At 29.0% G+C, this 19,241-nt stretch overlaps 2 protein-coding genes across 3 annotated transcripts; both read right to left on the reverse strand.

Annotated features, from left to right (window-relative positions):
• Positions 1-382: 382 nt before the first annotated feature.
• LOC117922197 (beta-glucosidase 40) lies at positions 383-6,375 on the reverse strand. Of its 2 annotated transcripts, XM_034840355.1 has the most exons (14): positions 6,010-6,375; positions 4,505-4,571; positions 4,005-4,063; positions 3,767-3,842; positions 3,476-3,547; positions 3,315-3,402; positions 2,978-3,233; positions 2,786-2,901; positions 2,468-2,691; positions 2,353-2,387; positions 2,072-2,174; positions 1,583-1,691; positions 803-1,009; positions 383-699 (listed from the first exon to the last, which is right to left on the reverse strand). In XM_034840355.1, the coding sequence occupies exons 1-13, from the start codon at positions 6,145-6,147 to the stop codon at positions 835-837; spliced, it is 1,518 nt and encodes a 505-aa protein (XP_034696246.1). In that variant the 5' UTR covers positions 6,148-6,375; the 3' UTR covers positions 383-699; positions 803-834. The 2 variants fall into 2 exon arrangements, with proteins under 2 accessions (XP_034696246.1, XP_034696170.1); XM_034840279.1 differs by having other exon boundaries at positions 383-1,009.
• Positions 6,376-12,846: 6,471 nt separating this feature from the next.
• LOC117922109 (beta-glucosidase 40-like) lies at positions 12,847-18,452 on the reverse strand. Its single transcript, XM_034840169.1, has 13 exons — positions 18,089-18,452; positions 17,239-17,305; positions 16,572-16,630; positions 16,312-16,387; positions 15,881-15,952; positions 15,722-15,809; positions 15,390-15,645; positions 15,195-15,310; positions 14,877-15,100; positions 14,757-14,791; positions 14,448-14,550; positions 13,937-14,045; positions 12,847-13,165 (listed from the first exon to the last, which is right to left on the reverse strand). Exons 1-13 carry the CDS (start codon positions 18,224-18,226, stop codon positions 12,991-12,993), a joined length of 1,518 nt encoding a protein of 505 aa, XP_034696060.1. The 5' UTR covers positions 18,227-18,452; the 3' UTR covers positions 12,847-12,990.
• Between the last annotated feature and the right edge of the window lie 789 nt (positions 18,453-19,241).

Here is a 19,241-nt window from a genome sequence, read left to right on the forward strand (position 1 = left end):
TTTATGAATATTATTCCTTAATGGGTGATGGGTAAATTTTTCCTAATTATTTTATTTACTTGAACCATTATTCTTGTATTACAAAATTGCAAGATTAATTTCAGAATAGAAAAAAAGTAAAATATTTAGGTAATGTTTGTTTTTTTACTTAATTTTAAATAGAATTTTAATATTTAATAATATTAAGTATTAGGTTGTTTATTTTTGTAATATTTTGTTTTTATTAAGTATTAAAAAGTAAAGAAAAACATATTACTTTTCTATTTAGAAAAAGTTAAAATATTTGATTTTTTTTATTTAATAAAAATTTTATAATAAGTTATGAAAAAATAGAAAAACAAGACACCTAAAATATAAAAACAAATTGTTTTCACTAAAAATTAAAAAAACAAGCACCTCTTAACCTTTTATAAATGCAAATTGGAAACCACTAAGAGATCCAGTTCGAACTTAAAAATTGGCCCAGCCTATCCTGACAGGTTTGGGCCAACTATAGCCCAAAATTTTTCAATGGGCCTAGATTAGGCTTCAGTTCAACGGGCCAAATTTACAATCATAATTTATGTAGGCTTTATTTTCTTGAAATTTCAAAAGGGACAAATGAGATTTTAACATGTGGCGGCATTAGACACATTAACCTCTGCCCTTGCAACTTCTTCCAAACAACATTTTGTGCAGAAACCACCTGAAATGAACGCACTAAAAACAACACATTTTGTTACAAATGACATAACAGAAGCTGCAAATTTTTGCAGCTCCTCTACATTCAATTTGTGTTTGGTAAAATGTGTGGTTTCAATACCTTCATTATTTTATTTTATCTTTTCTCAATTTTTAGGGAGAAGTCAAGAAGTTCTTGAACCATTGCACAGAATTCTTGGGGTATCTCTTGAGCTTGTCTTTATAATCCACAAAGAAGAGACCAAACCTCGAAGTAAATCCAGCTCCCCACTCCCAATTATCTAACAGAGACCATACAAAATACCCTTTTACATTGCACCCGTCCTCTCTGCATCAACCAAAACACAATGGTATTAGTTTTTATACCTTCTAAAACTGATTTAAGGTGGGCAAAAAACCCACGAAATTCATCAACTACAAAGAATCAAATCGAATCCAACCAAATTGATTTAATCCCTTTTTTTTTTTTGTTGATTATTAGAAATTTATCAATTTGATGAATATCACAAACTCCAAATATCTTTGAGAAGATTTTCAAAAATAGTTCTCAAAAAACTATTTAAAAAACAAACCTTTTTTTTTTAAAAAAAACATTGACAAGCAAATATGCTTTCATATTTTTTTGTTTTACTAAGCCTATTCTCGAGAACAATTACTGTACAAAATCTATGTTTTTTCTCTCTAAAGCTAACCTTAATTATCTGAAATATTTAGAGAATTTGAGCCAAGTCTAAATAATTTTTACTTTGTCAAACTCAAAAAAGTAATTTTTCATAATTTTGAAATCGTAAAAAATGTTATCACAAAAGATGTTTCAACGAGAGATAGGCATATAAAAAAAGAGTTTGACTAAGGAAGCCCTAACATGTGTCTACCTACAAAAAGATGATGAGTTACATACTTAATGGAAGCCAGCAAACTCTGGAGGTAGTCATCGTGGTATTTGATCCTTTTCTCATCCTTCAAAGCATCTTTAATAGGAGTCAATGGATTGTTTCCATCATCCATCCCTGCAAAAATCATTCAAAGGAGTAAGATTTAGCTTGTGGGTTCTCTTTTTATTGAATATTTAAAAAATAAATCTACAAAATAAATTTTAAGAACAATTGAAAAAAATAATTTTTAATTATTTTAAGAAATAAATATTTGTTTTAAAAATAAAATATAAAAAACGGTCTTTTTATCTTTCCATAAAGATGCAATGGAAAAGTTTTCCAAGTGTTCTTCATTTTTTTTAATCGTTATTCAAAAAAAAATTATTAGACAGTATTTTCTAAGGTAAAAAAACAATTTTTCGTTTAAAAATAGAATTTTTAAATAGGCATGGCTTGTGTTTTAAGAAGAAAAAACTTGAGAAATGGGATGACTCCCAGTTCTTCCCAACACTCACCATTTTCAGTGATAATGACAGGAGGATTCCCATACTTTTGCTTGATGTAATTCATTAAGCTTCTCATCCCACGAGGTACTATATACAACCAGATGGAATTTGCCTGTAGCCCAACAAAACCACTTACTTTAGAAGACTTAAACCAACTGATAGAGCCATGGACTTGGACAGCAGATGCCAAACCCATCTCTTTTTGGCTATGATTGATCAGAAAAAACGTTAGGCCTAATCCCATTCACCAGAAAATGAAACAGTCTATCTCAGTTTTCTGCATTACATACCCTGTCTCCTATAGGTTGTCCATCTTTGCTGAAAGCTGAAAACAGAAACAGAAAGAGTACACCTAGTTAGCAGTAATCAGTATCACAAAATAACTGAGTCAGGATCAAAACTCACGAAGGGTAATGGCCCCGCTGTCTGCCAGGGAATCGTCGAGTAGAAACCCAATCAAGTTGGTTGCATTGTTTTCTGCATAAAATGTTGTGTAGTGGTTTATGCCAACAAAATCCAAAGACCCTTTAAGGAGAGCAGACTCATCTCTAGTAAAGTTTGGCAACCGGCTTCCTACTCTATATTTCATGGACTTTGGATAATCCCCAAACATCAGAGGGTCGATGAACCTGCAGTTATAGCAGAAGAATCCCTCTAAATAATGGAAGGTACTGTAAAGAGTCTCAGGGCTGTGAACAAGATGGAAGATGAACTGCTCCTTACCAGCCCAGCTGAAAATCCTGAGCTCTTTGAGTTGCTTCAATGTCCTCTGTAGAGTTCGTCTTTGGTTCGAACCATATAACATCAAATGCCACACCAAGTGATCCCTGCTGCTTAGCCTGCATAGCAAAAAAGTAACTGAATTCATCCTTCTTCAAAGTTTTGAGTCCAAATGACAAAATCCATCATCTCTACCTTGTACTTTTTTCGGTATATATCTGCCACAGTTGCATGAGAGAGGAGGACATGGTGTGCAACTATGTAAGGCTCAGTTGCAGAGTTTCCAGCCCTGCAGAAGAGGCGGAGGAGGATGGAACACTGGCCTGGTGCGTGCAGCCCTACATCATAGCCTTGGACTGTGAAGGTGTGTGGTTCATTGAATGTGATCCAGTGCTTCACCCTGTCACCAAACTGCTGAAAGCATGTCTCAGCGTAGAGGGCAAAGTCCTTTCTGTGAAAATGGCTCAAGTCAGTACAGAGAATTTCCCAAAATGGAAGAAAACACAATTCTGAGTTTTGGAAAATTGGTTACATGATCTGGGGGTCCAGCCATCCATTGTATTTGTCTTGCAAAGCTTGAGGGAGGTCCCAATGGTACAGTGTCACATATGGTTCAATCCCTGCATTAATGTGTTTATGAAATGTAATGAAAAACCCTTGATTTTTTTTTCCATATAATCCTGATGAACCTACCTTCTGCTATTAAGGCATTGATGAGCCTATTGTAATGGTCGACTCCTGCCTGATTTATTTTCCCGGTTCCATCTGCAGATAAGACCCCAATTGAAGTCATCCACTTCTTTCCATGTAGATATTGTTTGCTACAAGTCTAATGAGTTGTATACAGATAAAAGAGTACCAGCAACATATATCATACTTAATTGTGTTCAACAGGACTTTTATATCTAGTTCTATAGACTTCTTCCTTAACCAAACCAGCTGGAAGAAATATGAGTTGCATGAATCAGCACCAAAGAAACTTACCAGGGAAAATCCGGGACCAGGATATGGAAAATCTGTAGGCATCCATTCCCATGTTCTTCATGAGTTGTACATCATCCTGGAAGTACACAAAAGATGAAGAAATGATACTGCAAAAGGCTGTGTGATACATTAAATTTTGACTGTAAAAGTTAGAAAATATTTATAGTAAGGTCAGATAATGTCAACTGGATGTCTTGGTAAAAGAAAACCGAATTGGAATGGGTATGAATGGGCTTACAGGGTATAGGTGGTAATGGTCCACAGCTACATCTGCATTACTGAAGTCTAGTATCTTGCCTGCACCACAATTCTAGTCATTTGCATATTTTATTGGGGTTTTGAGAGACCAAGAAGTATTTTATAATATTTTTAAATTAAAATTAGAAGTTTGACAATGTTTTAAAAATTTTAGAAAATAATTTTAATTAAATCTTCCAAAAAACATTTTTCATTCCGTAACATATTATCAATATATATATATATATATATATATACTCTATCTAATAAAAGCATTTATGATAACAAAACAACATCGTCATGGTGAAATTAAACTTTAAGATGTAACTCAATCTTTCTAAAAATAAAACAATCATCCCAAACAAAGTCTTTCAACTTTGATAAAATAAAATAAAATAAAATAATATATAAAAAAATTATTTTAAAATTTATTTCCATTTTTCTTAGGATTTTAAAGATGAAGGTATAATATTTTGGCCTCATAATAAAAAAATTAATCACCAGCTGTATGAGAAAAATTGTCCCACACGGACAGCCCCCTTTCATCCTCTTTCACGGCTCCTTCATACTGTCAACAAAATAATTCTTAAATTAATTAGTAATTGCAGGCATTATAAACAAGAGAAATTCCATGAGGAATGACTTTTTTCTAAAAGCATGTTCATTTAGATTTTTCCAAGTAAGATACATATTAATAATTATTAATGATAATATCTTTTATATATATATATATATATATATATATATATATATATATATATATAAACTCCAAAAAATTACTTCTCAATGTCTCATTTGTTTGGATTGGGATCGATTGGGTCTACCCATTTGGACAGACAAACCCAATTCTAGCATTTATATCCATATTCAATGATGGTAAAAACAATTTGATATAGAAATTTTTATCAATAAATTTATCAAGAATTAATTAACATTTAAATATAAATAAAAATTTTGATATAGAACTTTTGATCAAGAATTAATTAACATTTAAATATAAATAAAAAATTATTATATTCTTGATAATTCATAGCGATTTTGAAAAAAAAGTTATTCAACTATCTCGACTTTTGAAATTTTGTCAGAAATATTTTTTTTTATAAGAGTTTATTTATTTATTAATTTATTACTTTTTAAGTTGAATAAAAGTTTTTAAAAGGCATCTAGATAAAAATCTATTTAAATAATTTTATGGAATAATGCGGACCAAACTTTTATTATGTTATAATAATAAAATTAGAACTTTGACTTCATTTTGGTTTTTATAAAAGTAAATGACAAAAAATGCAATTATACCATTACTAAATTAATGATAAAATAAAATAAAATAAATAGTTTTTATCCTAAAAATAATTAATTTCATTTGACTTGGATTTGAGTTAAATACATCTCATATCTATTAATTTAAAATTGGGTTATTTGATTAAAATGATATTTCAAAACCCAAAATTTAACCTCCCACCCTTTTTTGATATCATTTGGACAAAAATATCATTATTATTTTCTTGTAAAAATGATCATTTCTTTTAAAACCTACATATAAATACTTAAAATAGAAAAAAAAAAAACATTTATGTCAAAAATTGATTATTTTTTCAGACAAAATATGGAAATGGTTAGATTTCCGATTTTGTGATTATTTTATTCATTTTAACTAAATATTTCTTTAAAATTTTATTAAATATCTCAATTATCCATTTTATTTGATATTTTTTTCTTATTTTGTCTTTAATCTAAAATAAGAAAAAGTATTTAATGCATTTTCAAATCAATTTATTAAAACTTTAAAGGGAGGAGATCGAAATTAAGCCCATTTATGCGGGAGAAAAATATGCATGGCAGTCAAAATCCCGGGAAAAATTCTCGTTCACGGCGTGTACCCGCCATTTGGTAACAGTTTATTTGACATAATGACAAATTTGTCCTTTTCGGGCACACTTCTGTAAGCAACTCACTCCTTCACGGGAGGCAATAAATTAAAAACAAAAATGGAAACTGGAACAAACCTGGAAAGCAGAAGAGGCAGTCCCGAAGACGAACTCCTTCGGGAAGCTTCCTCTGGTGATATTTTCCGATAGGCATGGCCGAAGCGACATCAGAACGGCCGCAACTGTGAACAAACAGATGAATCTCCCGAACGCCATTGCTTTCTGCACTCGGATTAGAGAGAAAGAGATCTACAAATTGTGGTGCTCAGAGCGCTTAATATGATTTATAGAAAGAGTAGATTGAGATTGGAAGATAAGAAATGAGTGGTGGGACAAAGCGAGATGAGTGGTTGAGGAAAAAAAACAAAAAAGATGGTGGCGATAACGGTAGTGATAGTGGTGGTGGTGGGCGCTGGGAAATATCAAGTCTTGGATTCACACTGGTATGAGTTCATACTTCATACAGAGACGAATAAACAAAGGGTGAGGCAGAGGCAGCTTTGCTTTTGGGCGTCAGCTTGCTTTACTCTAAAGTCCATTGCTTTCTTCTTTTATAGCTGTTTCCGTGTTTTCAATCTGAAAGCTTGTTTTATTAACACTACCCATCCAATCAGCCGACTCCCGTTTCACTCATCATTTTCTTGAGAATCTACATTCTGGAGAATAGTTGATAGTTTCTGTTTTTGACTCTAGCACAAGGCTAAAAGTCTAAAAGCGGTGATTTTCTATAAAATAATAATAATAATAATAATAATAATAACAACTACAATATAACAACCTCGTGCGTATTTCAAAATAGAGTAATTAGAATAATAACAGATATAATTGGTAACAGCTACAGCAGAATTTAAAATGAACCACAGAATTTGCATATGATATGATGATTATTACTAATTTACTCTTATGTAAAAGTTTCTTTAGAAACTTTTTTTGAAAACAACACTTTATTTAAGAAAAGAATTTCAATTTTAAAAATATATTTGATATTGTAAAATAAAAGAATGGGGAGAAAAAATAATTGTTTAATTGTTAGCTCTTTATTTATTAATTCATAAACCCATAAAAGATAATACCAATATGATAAAAGTACAAATATGGTAATAATGTTATCATTCATAAATTATCATAAATATTTATAACTTTCCCGAATCACTCTTAGAAAATGCCTTATTAAAAACATTCCCCTTGGATGACAATCACTCTTAGAAAATGCCTTATTAAACTTTGTCTGGAAAAATCTTATAGAAAAAGCTTTCGTTAAAAATCTTGTTAGTAAAATTCATTGGCACAAATCCTCGACAAAAAAAAAAAAAAAAAAAAGGTACAACACAATAATATTCTTATTAATTTACTCCCCTCATATTGACATGATTATATGTTTTCTGGTAGCTTATGGAGATATTTGAGTTAGCACATTCTAGTGAACTTCTTGAGTACTATAGTTGACAATGCCCTTGTGAATGAGTCTACTAAATTGTTACTTGATGTTTCTTATTAAATTGCAATTTCACTATTGTTCTAGCGCTAATGAATGTAAAAGAACTTGAGCAATATATGCTTAATTCTATCACCCTTAATGCATCATTTTTTAATTTGTCCAATGCATACAATTTCATTTTCATATAGTATTTCGAATTATCTTTAATGGGAGATAGTTTGCATGACTCTTGAATATATTGGATTATAGATCTCAACCACACATATTCCCAACTTGTTTCTTGCTTCATGAATTAAAAAAGTAACTATTATTATCTACTTGTATAGAATCATTAGAAATTAAAACAGGCAAATTAGTATACGAGCTAGTAGCAAGTACTTACTCCTTTTCTTTGGACTCCAATGTCTTTTTCTAGTAATTTCTTTAAAAAAAAATATATATCTTATTTTATATAATTTACCAAATACATCAATGGCCCAATTGCACCAAGATAAGGTACTTTTAGACCAACTGTTCTTCATTGTCCTTTGTAGGATGAAATAAGTCTTCGTTCACTTTAAGTGAACAAGCAATTATTGGAGACTTAGTGGATATGATTTATTTATAAGAAAGTGCTTTAAGACTTTCTTTGTATATATTAATAATTAACTAACATTTTATTTGAAAGGTATATGATTTGTAGATTAAGACAAAATTTTATTTTTTTCAAGATCTTTTATTTCAAATTTACTTTTCAAATAGTCAATTATTCTTGTGAGGTCTTCAAGAGTTCCAACAAGATTCAAATATTCCACATATACTATAATAATTGCAAATCCAATTGTTGATTTCTTAATGAATATGCATAGACAAATAAGATAATATATAGATCATTCCCTAATTAAATAGGGAGAATTATGTTTTTGGGGTAGATGGACTCCCAAATTAACAAAAGGTCCATGTAACTCTTTAAATTGAGCCCAAGATCCAATGAAAGTATGAAAATTGAGTTGAAGGATATCATCCTTCAGTATTTCCAAAAATGCCCTTTGTTGATTTTGAGAAAAAAATTAATATTTTTGAAAAATACTTTTATTTAATTTAATATTTTTGATTTAATTTAATATTTTAAAAAAATACTTTTATGTAATTTAATATTTTTTAAAATACTTTTATTTAATTTAATATTTTTTAAAAATAAATTTATTTAATTTAATATTTAAAAAAATATTTAATTTAATATTTTTTAAAATACTTTAATTTAATTTAATATTTTTGAAAAAAAATTTAATTTAATATTTTTGAAAAAAAATTATTTAATTTAATATTTTGAAACTACTTTTATTTAATTTAGTATTTTTGAAAAAAAAATTATAGAAAAAAATTATTTAACTTAATTTTATAAAATATTTTATGTGTTCTTAAAGGGTATATTTGTCCGTTACTATTTCATATCCTTTAACTTAATTTGAAGAGTTATATGGACCTTTTGTTAATTTTGGGGTCCATCTATCCCCAAAAGATAATTCTCCCAATTAAATATTCACCGAGGTAATTATATGACATACCTTTGGATTACTTAATTCATATAAGGATCTTTGTAACTTAATTGAACATATGTTATAATGTTTCGAATTAGTTGCTTTATGGATTTATATATATATGTATCCATATAAATATGTAGTAACAACATCCATGAGATGCATATTCAAACCATTTGAGACTGCTATACAAATGAATCATAGGAAAGTATATTTCCTCTTAGTTAATGTTGAAATTCGAGAGAGAATTATTGAGAAACAATGGCTTAACTTTTCCATTGATTAAGAATAAATATATATACACAAAAATGGGCATTGTCGTGGGTTATCCAAAACACAAAAATAGGAAACAATCCTAAAATTAGGGAATTATAACAAAAATAGGAAACGATTCTAGAATTAGGGAATTACAATAAAAATAGGAAATTACAACTATTGTAATGAATTCTCTAATGGTTAACAATAGGCCTGTATAAGAAACCTTGAGCTATGAGTCACTTTATATTCCATGATTTCATTTTTCTCATTGCACTTTCTTACAAATACCTATTTATATTCGACAAGTTTGACAACTTCAGGCATGTGAACTATAGATTCAAATACTTCTCATTTTTCTAATCTAATTATTTCTAGATAGATTCTTTTCATTTTGGTCAATCGTTTTTATGTTGACATTCTTCTACACTCTATGGTTCAAGGTTATTATCATTTCTTCTAACGTCAATGACCACTTAGAAAAAGAATATATTGTCTATAATAAAGGTAATTTAATTCTTTTTTTTTTTTTTGAATGTAAATAACTAATTAAGATCTCATCATTATTAGGTATTTGTACCTTAATAGAAGTTAATTGTGTAATATATGTCTCTTTTGAGGTTACTTATTCAATATATGTCTCTTCAAGGACTAGTTGTTTTATTTGAGTCTCTTCGCGGGCTATTTTTTTTCATTTGTGTCTCTTCAAGGAGAATTGAATCTTTTTATCTGATAGTCTATCTTGTTTCAAGTGTGCCTTACACTCATTATTTAATTTTCTTTTAGTGACATCAATCCGTTCTAGAATATTCACAGTTAGTATAAATGATTTTGTCACTTTCTTTGCATCGATAAATACCTTTGATAATTGATTTGCAAGTCCTTGCAAATAATAACTTTTTAAACTTTTAATTCACATTGATTAGTATGAGGATTAAGATGAGTCAAAGTCAATGCATTCAAAATAGTTTCACGTCATTCTTCTGAAATCAGTTTTTCTCCTCCTAATGACGAGAAAATTGTCTCATTAAAATGATAATATGCATAGCATTATCATTTTACCTTTTAAGTGTATAGGTAGACAAATCACTAGATAAAAACTTTTGGTTTTATAATGTAAGTTCATACAACTTTATAGTAAATTAATGCATCAATGTTTATCCTGGAGAACCATGTTAGTCTTGTAAGATTTTTCTAGATTAGTATAAAATGTTATTCACATAAAATCAAGTACTATTAGTGATATAGTATAAGTTCTTTTGAAGCTTTTAATCAAGTTTTATTGTCTGATATAATATTAACATCATTTGTTATAATGTTATATAATTATTATAACAAGATTTTCATCAAAATGATTAGTTATAAAGACCTCCCTCTTCTAGGGTTGAATAAATCTTATTTAGAGGAAGAGTTAAAATCAACATAAAAATACCAATTATTGATGAAGACCTAACTTAATAAATTGTGTAAAAGTAATGAGAACATATCTAGCACAACAAAACAAATATGAAAAAGATGATTTAAAGTTATATATTTTTTAAATAGCTCACATATTTAATTTCGTAAATGTGAAGCAATTTATGCATGAAATAACTAAAAAGTATTTTAATAATCAAATTAATTGTAACAATAGATCAATAATGTCTTATTCAATTGTTATTATGATCTAAATCAATGAGCAAAAATTAATTTATAGATCAAAATTTCAAAAAAGAATGTATCATGATATAAAATATCTTGCAATTTGTCGATGTCTCATACTTTTTAATTGAAATACCCAAAATATATCTAAATGTATATGCAAAGATAAAACAAAATATATTTAAAACAATAGTTGAACTTATTGTAATTTCAAAATTATTATTGGATAATAAAATTATTGCATTAGTAAAAACACCATATGTGGAAACATGCAATAATATACATTATTTTATATAATTAAAAAAATTTCAATCCCCAAAAAAAAAACGTTTTAAAGAAAATTGACATATAAAATCAAATTATTGATCATACGATCAAATCATCTATTTCACATATATCCAAAACAATTATGTAATAAAAAATTTCAAAAATATCTTTAGAAAATTCAATCATAAATCAAATATATACTTTATACATATTTATACAAGTTTTTATATATTTAAAATATATAAAAACAAAATTTTTATTTTTCATCAAGCATGAAATTAAAACATGCATATTAGAATTAAAAAGATTTCCTTAAATTTATACCATAAAATCAAAATAATAATATTATATTAATATCAAATTTCTAAAAATTATAAAATATGTCAACATAGATATTCATGTACAAAATCTTATGAAATGTTAATGTTCAAAACGAAATCCTTTCATATTTGAATAAATATCTTTTAGATTTAAATAAGGAAAAAATAAATATGGTAATATGTAAACCAGACTTTAAAGTCTATCTATATAAATAAAATATTTATGTCCATATTTTTTTATAAACAAGATCTATAAAAAAGAATATCACATCATAATAAATGATGTGTTAGGAAAACTAATTTTTTCATATAATTTTCAATATTTTCAACACATAATTTCAAACTTTTTTTGGTATAAGCAAATGCTTTTTAGAATATTTAAAAATTGAAATCTTATATAAACAAATAAAAAGATACTATGTGGAATTTTCAAAATATAAGTATTTATGTTATCCAAAACACCCAACTGTTTATATGAAGAATAAACATATTTTACTCTAAATATTGGAAAATCAAGATTGAAATTAATCTCAATTATTATATCATATAAAAAATCTATTGTATATCAAACAACCAAAATATAAAATATTCCAAAATATCATCTCTAATACAATATCATCTCTAATACAAGATATTAAACATAAATATCACGTCTTCGTGCAATATAAAATTTCACTTCCATATGCAAATATTTCTACCAATAACTCTAAATAACTTTTGGTTATAAGAGATCAAAAAAAATTATTAATCAATTACCTATTTTTTATAATTTGATATACAAAATATTTTTTTATATAATATTTAAATATTATCTACATGTTTATTATAAATTTTGGTTACATAAATTTTATAAAATCGTACAAAAGTGTTAATTAACAAATTTGTTCTTTATAACTTCTAGTTAGAAGAAAACACTTAATTTTTTTTTATCATGTATAAAAAATATATCCTTTTATTAGTATAAAAAATATTAATTTTCTCTTCTTCTTTTTTTAATCATGTATCTTACTACAAAAAATACTTCTGAGTTATATTTTTAATAAAACCTAATGGAAGTGTTATCTATGGAAGCATCAAAACCCTAAAAGCATGCAAAGAAAAAATCTGAATCATATAAAGAAAATGTTATGAGAGCCAAATCAATGGTCATTGAAATAGGATCAAGCATCCTCTTTACCCATTCTCCAAGAAGAAGGGACTGAATTCACCATATTTTCGCAATGTGTCGTGGATGAAAAACAAAGAATGTGTCTCCTACAATATGTCTAATATTTACAGCAGATATTAGTGTTTGATTCATTGTTGGTTTAGGAAATAATGGTGAGTTTTTCTCCATTTGTTCGAGTCTTTTCTTACTAGTATCATGGACTGAGAGAACCTCAAATTGTTTTAAGTTGCAAGGATCCTAGTGGAATTTATTTCTCTTCAATTTTCTCTCCTTCCAAACAACATTTTGTGCAGAAACCACTTGAAATGAAAACACTAAAAACAACACATTTTTTTACAAATGGCACAACAGAAGCTGCAAATTCTTGCAGCGACTCTACATTCAATTTGTGTTTGGTAGAATGTGTGGTTTGAATAGCTTCATTATTTTATTTTATTTTTTTCACAATTTTTAGGGAGAATTCAAGAAGTTCTTAAACCATTCAACAGAATTCTTGGGGTATCTCTTGAGCTTGTCCTTATAATCCACAAAGAAGAGACCAAACCTTGAAGTAAATCCAGCTCCCCACTCCCAATTATCTAACAGAGACCATACAAAATACCCTTTCACATTGCATCCATCCTCTCTGCATCAACCAAAACCCAATGGTGTTAGTTTTTATACCTTCTTAAACTGATGTAATTAAGCCCATTTTTGTTACTTATTTGAATTTCATCAAATTGGTGAAAGTGGTAATCGATGGGTATATTTGGAAACATTTTCAAAAATGGTTTTATGTGTTTTAAAATAAAAGTTTGTTTCAAAATTTTGAATATTTTCAACCCATTTATTATGCTTTTAAACATTTTTTAAATTTAATTTTTATTTATAATGTTTTATTTTTTATCATTCTTTATATTTATACAATTATTATTTTTATAATAACCCTTAAAAATTAAGTAAAACCAATGAAAAAAAAATTAAAATATGTTATTTTCTATTCTCAAAAAAAAAAAAAGACTGCCCTCAAAAGCTAACCCTAATTGTTTGAAATATTTAGAGAATATGATTTAACTCCAAATAATCTTGACTTTGTAAAACTTAAAAGGTAACTTCTATAATTTTGAAATTGTAAATTCAACCTAACAAAGTTATCCATAGTATTTTGTCTCAAAATATTTAGAAAAATTTCCCTAGTCAATTTTTTTTATATATAGTTTGTATTTAGGGATTTGGCGTAAAAGCTAGTGTTTTTATATGCTTAATGGGGTTAGTTTGGTTAAAGGAATTAAATTGGTTCTAATCGACTTCAATTGAACCAAAATTGACCAATTTGGTTCAACCTTTAAATCGATTGAGAATCGACCTAACGAAGCCCTAACAAAATCGAATTACAAAAAGATGATGAGTTACATACTTAATGGAAGCCAGCAAACTCTGAAGGTAGTCATTGTGGTATTTGATCCTTTTCTCATCCTTCAAAGCATCTTTAATAGGGATAAATGGATTGTTTGCATCATCCATTCCTGCAAAAACCATTCAAAGGAGTAAGATTTAGCTTGTGAGTACTCTTGAATACAGAAAATCTACAAAACAAATTTTAATAACGATTCTGAAAAAAAAAAGTTTTTAATTATTCAAGGAATAAGCACTTGTTTGAAAACTTAAATATAGAAAATGTCTTGTTTTTATTTATTTTTTATAAAGGTAGAATGTATCAAAAAAATTTATAAAAAAAACAACCAAAAACCCTTCGAGACTTCAAAATTGTTCTTGTTAAGAGTTTATAAGACAGTATTTTCTAAGTTGAAAAAAAAAATAAAAATAAAAAACTAATTTTAATAACAGTTATAAAATAGGCATGATTTGTGTTTTAAGAAGAAAAAACTTGAGAAATGGAATGACTCCCAATTCTTCCCAACACTGACCATTTTCAGTGATGATGATAGGAGGATTCCCATACTTTTGCTTGATGTAATTCATTAAGCTTCTCATCCCACGAGGTACTATATACAGCCAGATAGAATTTGCCTGCAACCCAACAAAATCACTTATTTTAGAATACTTAAACCAACTGATAGAGCCATGGACTTGGACAGCAGATGCCAGATGCCAGATGCGAGATGCCAAATGCCAAACCCATCTCTTTTTGGCTATGATTGATCAGAAAAATCGTTAGGCCTAATCCCATTCACCAGAAAATGAAACAGTCTATCTCAGTTTTCTGCATTACATACCCTGTCTCCTATAGGTTGTCCATCTTTGCTGAAAGCTGAAATAAGAAACAGAGAGTGTACGTAGTTAGCACTTAGCAGCACCCAGTATCACAAAAAAACTGAGTCAGGATCAAAACTTACGAAGGGTAATGGCCCTGCTGTCTGCCAGGGAATCATTGAGTAGAGTCCCAGTCAAGTTGTTTGCATCGTATTCTGCATAAAATGTTGTGTAGTGGTTTATGCCAACAAAATCCAAAGACCCTTTAAGGAGAGCAGACTCATCTCTGGTAAAGTTTGGCAACCGGCTTCCTACTCCATCTTTCAGGGACTTTGGATAATCCCCATACATCAGAGGGTCAATAAACCTGCAGTTATAGCAGAAGAATCCCTTTAAATAATGGAAAGTACTGTAAAGAGTCTCAGGGCTGTGAACAAGATGGAAGATGAACTGCTCCTTACCAGCCCAGCTGAAAATCCTGAGCTCTTTGAGTTGCTTCAATGTCCTCTGTAGAGTTCGTCTTTGGTTCGAACCATATAACATCAAATGCCACACCAAGTGATCCCTGCTGCTTAGCCTGCATAGCAAAAAAGTAACTGAATTCATCCTTCTTCAAAGTTTTGAGTCCAAATGACAAAAATCCATCATCGCTATACCTTGTACTTTTTATGGTATATATCAGCCACAGTTGCATGAGAGAGGAGGACATGGTGGGCAACTATGTAAGGTTCAGTTGCAGAGTTTCCAGCCCTGCAGAACAAGAATAGGGGGATGGAGCACCTACCCGGTGCCTGCAGCCCTTCATCATAGCCTTGGACTGTGAAGGTGTGTGGCTCATTGAATGTGATCCAGTGCTTCACCCTGTCACCAAACTGCTGAAAGCACGTCTCTGCGTAGAGGGCAAAGTCCTTTCTGCGAAATAGCTCAAGTCAGTACAGGGAATTTCCCAAAATGGAAAACACAATTCTGAGTTTTGGTCATCAGTTACATGATCTGGGGGTCCAGCCATCCATTGTATTTGTCTTCCAAAGTTTGAGGGAGGTCCCAATGGTACAGTGTCACATATGGTTCAATCCCTGCATTAATATGTGTTCATGAAATGTAACGAAAACCCTTAATTTTTTCCATATAATCCTGAAGAGCCTACCTTTTGCTATTAAGGCATTGATGAGCCTATTGTAATGGTCGACTCCTGCCTGATTCATTTTCCCGGTTCCATCTGCAGATCACATAATAAAGACCCCAGTTAGCATGCACACAATGCATAATTGAAATGACCTGCTTTTTTCCATTTAAATATTGTCCGCTGTGAGTCATTACAATTTTAAAAACTTTCTATACAGTTAAAGAGTAACCCGCTATATACACAATATTAAAAATTCTTCCATAGTCGGATATCGCATAAACAATATGAAACTTTTGAAACTTTTTTTCCGGATATCACAATTACCCTTCAATGATTATGTTCAATGGGGTCTATATAGTATATATATATTTTTTCTTAACCAACGTGAGATATGACAATAATGGAACGAGGAAGAAATATAAGTTCCATGAATCAGCACCAAAGAAACTTACCAGGGAAAATCCGGGACCAGGATATGGAAAATCTGTAGGCATCCATTCCCATGTTCTTCATGAGTTGTATATCATCCTGGAATACAACAATCATGAGATTTTAGTACACAAAAAATGAAGAAATGATACAGCAGAAAGCTGTGTGATGCATTAAATTTTGACTGTAAAAGTTACAATATATTTATGGCAAGCTCAGATAATGTCAATTGGATCTCTTGGTAAAAGAAAACTGATTTGGAATTGGTATGAATGGGGCTTACAGGGTATCGGTGGTAATGGTCCACAGCTACATCTGCATTACTGGAATCAAGTATTTTGCCTGCACCACAATTTAAGTCATTTGCGTATTTTATTGGCAAATAATCTAAAATAAATTATATATATATTCTGAAAAAAAAAAACATATATATTCTTAATGGGCTGATTGGAGGGTAAAAGATTGGGCTCCAATTGGCTCCCGGTCCAACTTTGTTACGGTGGTAACCACACTAGTAAGTAGTAACCCATTTTGAACTCAGGTTCAATAAATAATTAAGGCACAGTTTGGATTAGTTTTTAAAGAGTCAAATTTTTTTAATTAAATTTTCCAAAAAAAAAACATTTTGGTTACGGATGTGTATATATATATACTCTAACTAATTTCTAATAAAAAAATATTTATGATAAAAAAATACTATCAAATGTGTTTTAGTCTTTTTAAAAATAAAACAATTATCCCAAACTAAGAACCCGTAATGATTTTAAAAAATATTTTTAATATTTTTAATACTTGAAAATTTTTATCATTCAAGTATTAAAAATTTTAAAAATATTTTATAAAATATGCATATATATTAAAAAGTATTTTAAAATCTAATTCTTTTTTGTTTTAGGATTTAAAAAATGCCGGCATAATATTTCAAACATAAGAAAAAAAAAATTAATCACCAGCTGTATGAGAAAAATTGTCCCACACGGTCAGCCCCCTTCCATCCTCTTTCACGGCTCCTTCATACTGTCACCAAAATAATTCTTAAATTAATTAATAATTACAGGCATTATACCGAAAATTGAGAATTAATTATTTTAACTTTCAAATTTGTTTCCCGTCATGTTTCTTCTATTCTCAAAAATTAAAATATATATGGACATATATATATATATAAATTATTATATTTTTGGTAATTCATAGTGATTTTGGAAGAAAAGTTACCGATTATCTTGACTTTTGAAATTTTGTCAATAATATATATTTTTTATAAGAGATCATTTATTTATTAATTGATTACTTTTAAAGTTTAATAAGAGTTTTGAGAAGCGTCCCGACAAAAATCTATTCAAACAATTTTATGAAATAATTAATGCCTATGAAACTTTTATTATATTAAAATAATAAAATTAGAGCTTTGTCTTCATTTTGGTTTTTATCAGAGTAAATGACAAAAATGGCAATTATGCTATTATTTAAAAAATGACAAAAAGTAAAAATAAAAAAACAAATAGTTTTATTTTAAAATTAATTTTTTCATTCCAGAGAAAAATATGCATGGCCGTCAAAATCGCAAGAAAAAATGCGCTGCACAAAAATGTTCCTCCTCGATTCTCGCGTTCGTGGCGTGTACCCGCCATTTGGCAAGAGTATATTTCACATAATGACAAATTCACCCTTTCCCCTCACACTTCTCGAAGCGACTCACTCCTTCACGGGAGGCAATAAATTAAATAAATAAATAAAAGAAAAGAAATGAATTTAGTGTTTGTTTTCCGAGAAAAAAAAAAAAAGGAAACTGAAACTAACCTGGAAAGCAGAAGAGGCAGTCCCGAAGACGAACCCCTTCGGAAAGCTTCCTCTGGTGATATTTTCCGATAGGCATTGCCGAAGCGACACCAGAATCACCGCAACCGTGAACAAACCGATGAATCTTCCGAACGCCATTGCTTTCTGCCTTCGGACTAGAGAGAAAGAGATCTATAAATCGTGGTGCTCAGAGGGCTTAATATGATCTATAGAAAGAGTAGGTTGAGATTGGAAGATAAAAAAATGAGCGGTGGGACAAAGCAAGTTGGGTGACAAGGAAAAAAAATGATGGTGGTGGTGAACGCTGGGAAATATCAAGTCTTGGATTCACACCGGTATGAGCTCATACAGAGAAGCTTTTGGGCATTAGCTTGCTTTAATCTAGAGAGCCCATTGCTTTCTTCTTTTATAGTTGTTTCCGTGTTTCCAATCCTAGTGTTTGTTTTATTAACACCACACATCTAATCAGCCGACTCCAATTTCTACTGTTAAGTAATGTAACGAGTTATATTTTCTGTATATGGAAATATTCTTTTGTCTCCGGCCTTGACACGTGTATTGTTTGTTGGAGTTTCTCTCTTATAATACTCCTTTTCTACACTATATAAATTGTAATACTCATCATTTTCTCGAGAATCTATATTCTCGAGAATAGTTACTCCCCCAATAGTATACAATATAATTTTTTGCATAAATTAAAATAGAATTACTTTCCATAGAGGATAGGACAAAAAAATTATTTTTCATAATTAAGTTCATAAATAAGATTTCTAAAACAAATAAAAATTATTTTGGTAAAGTACATATTCATAGTCTTTTATATAATAGGTAATATTTGGTTTACTAAATATAATGTGAAATAAGATAAAAATATATATTATATTTGAGATAAGATAAAATATTCAATAACTTATCCTATTTTATATTTAATCAAACATAAAATTAGCTTTTTTTTTATATTAACACCTTCTTTAAAATAACTTTTTATATTTTAGTTTTATCCATAACTAAAAATAGGAAGTTATAGCTTATAACATGATATTTTAAAATATGATATTCAATGATAAAAGTTTTATTAAATATAAAATAATTTTTTTTATAAAATAAAAATAACATATCAAATTAATTTTCTTTTTAAAAGAAAAAAATATGA

This window comes from Vitis riparia, chromosome 1, assembly GCF_004353265.1.
Source record: "Vitis riparia cultivar Riparia Gloire de Montpellier isolate 1030 chromosome 1, EGFV_Vit.rip_1.0, whole genome shotgun sequence".
Lineage (NCBI taxonomy): Eukaryota > Viridiplantae > Streptophyta > Magnoliopsida > Vitales > Vitaceae > Vitis > Vitis riparia.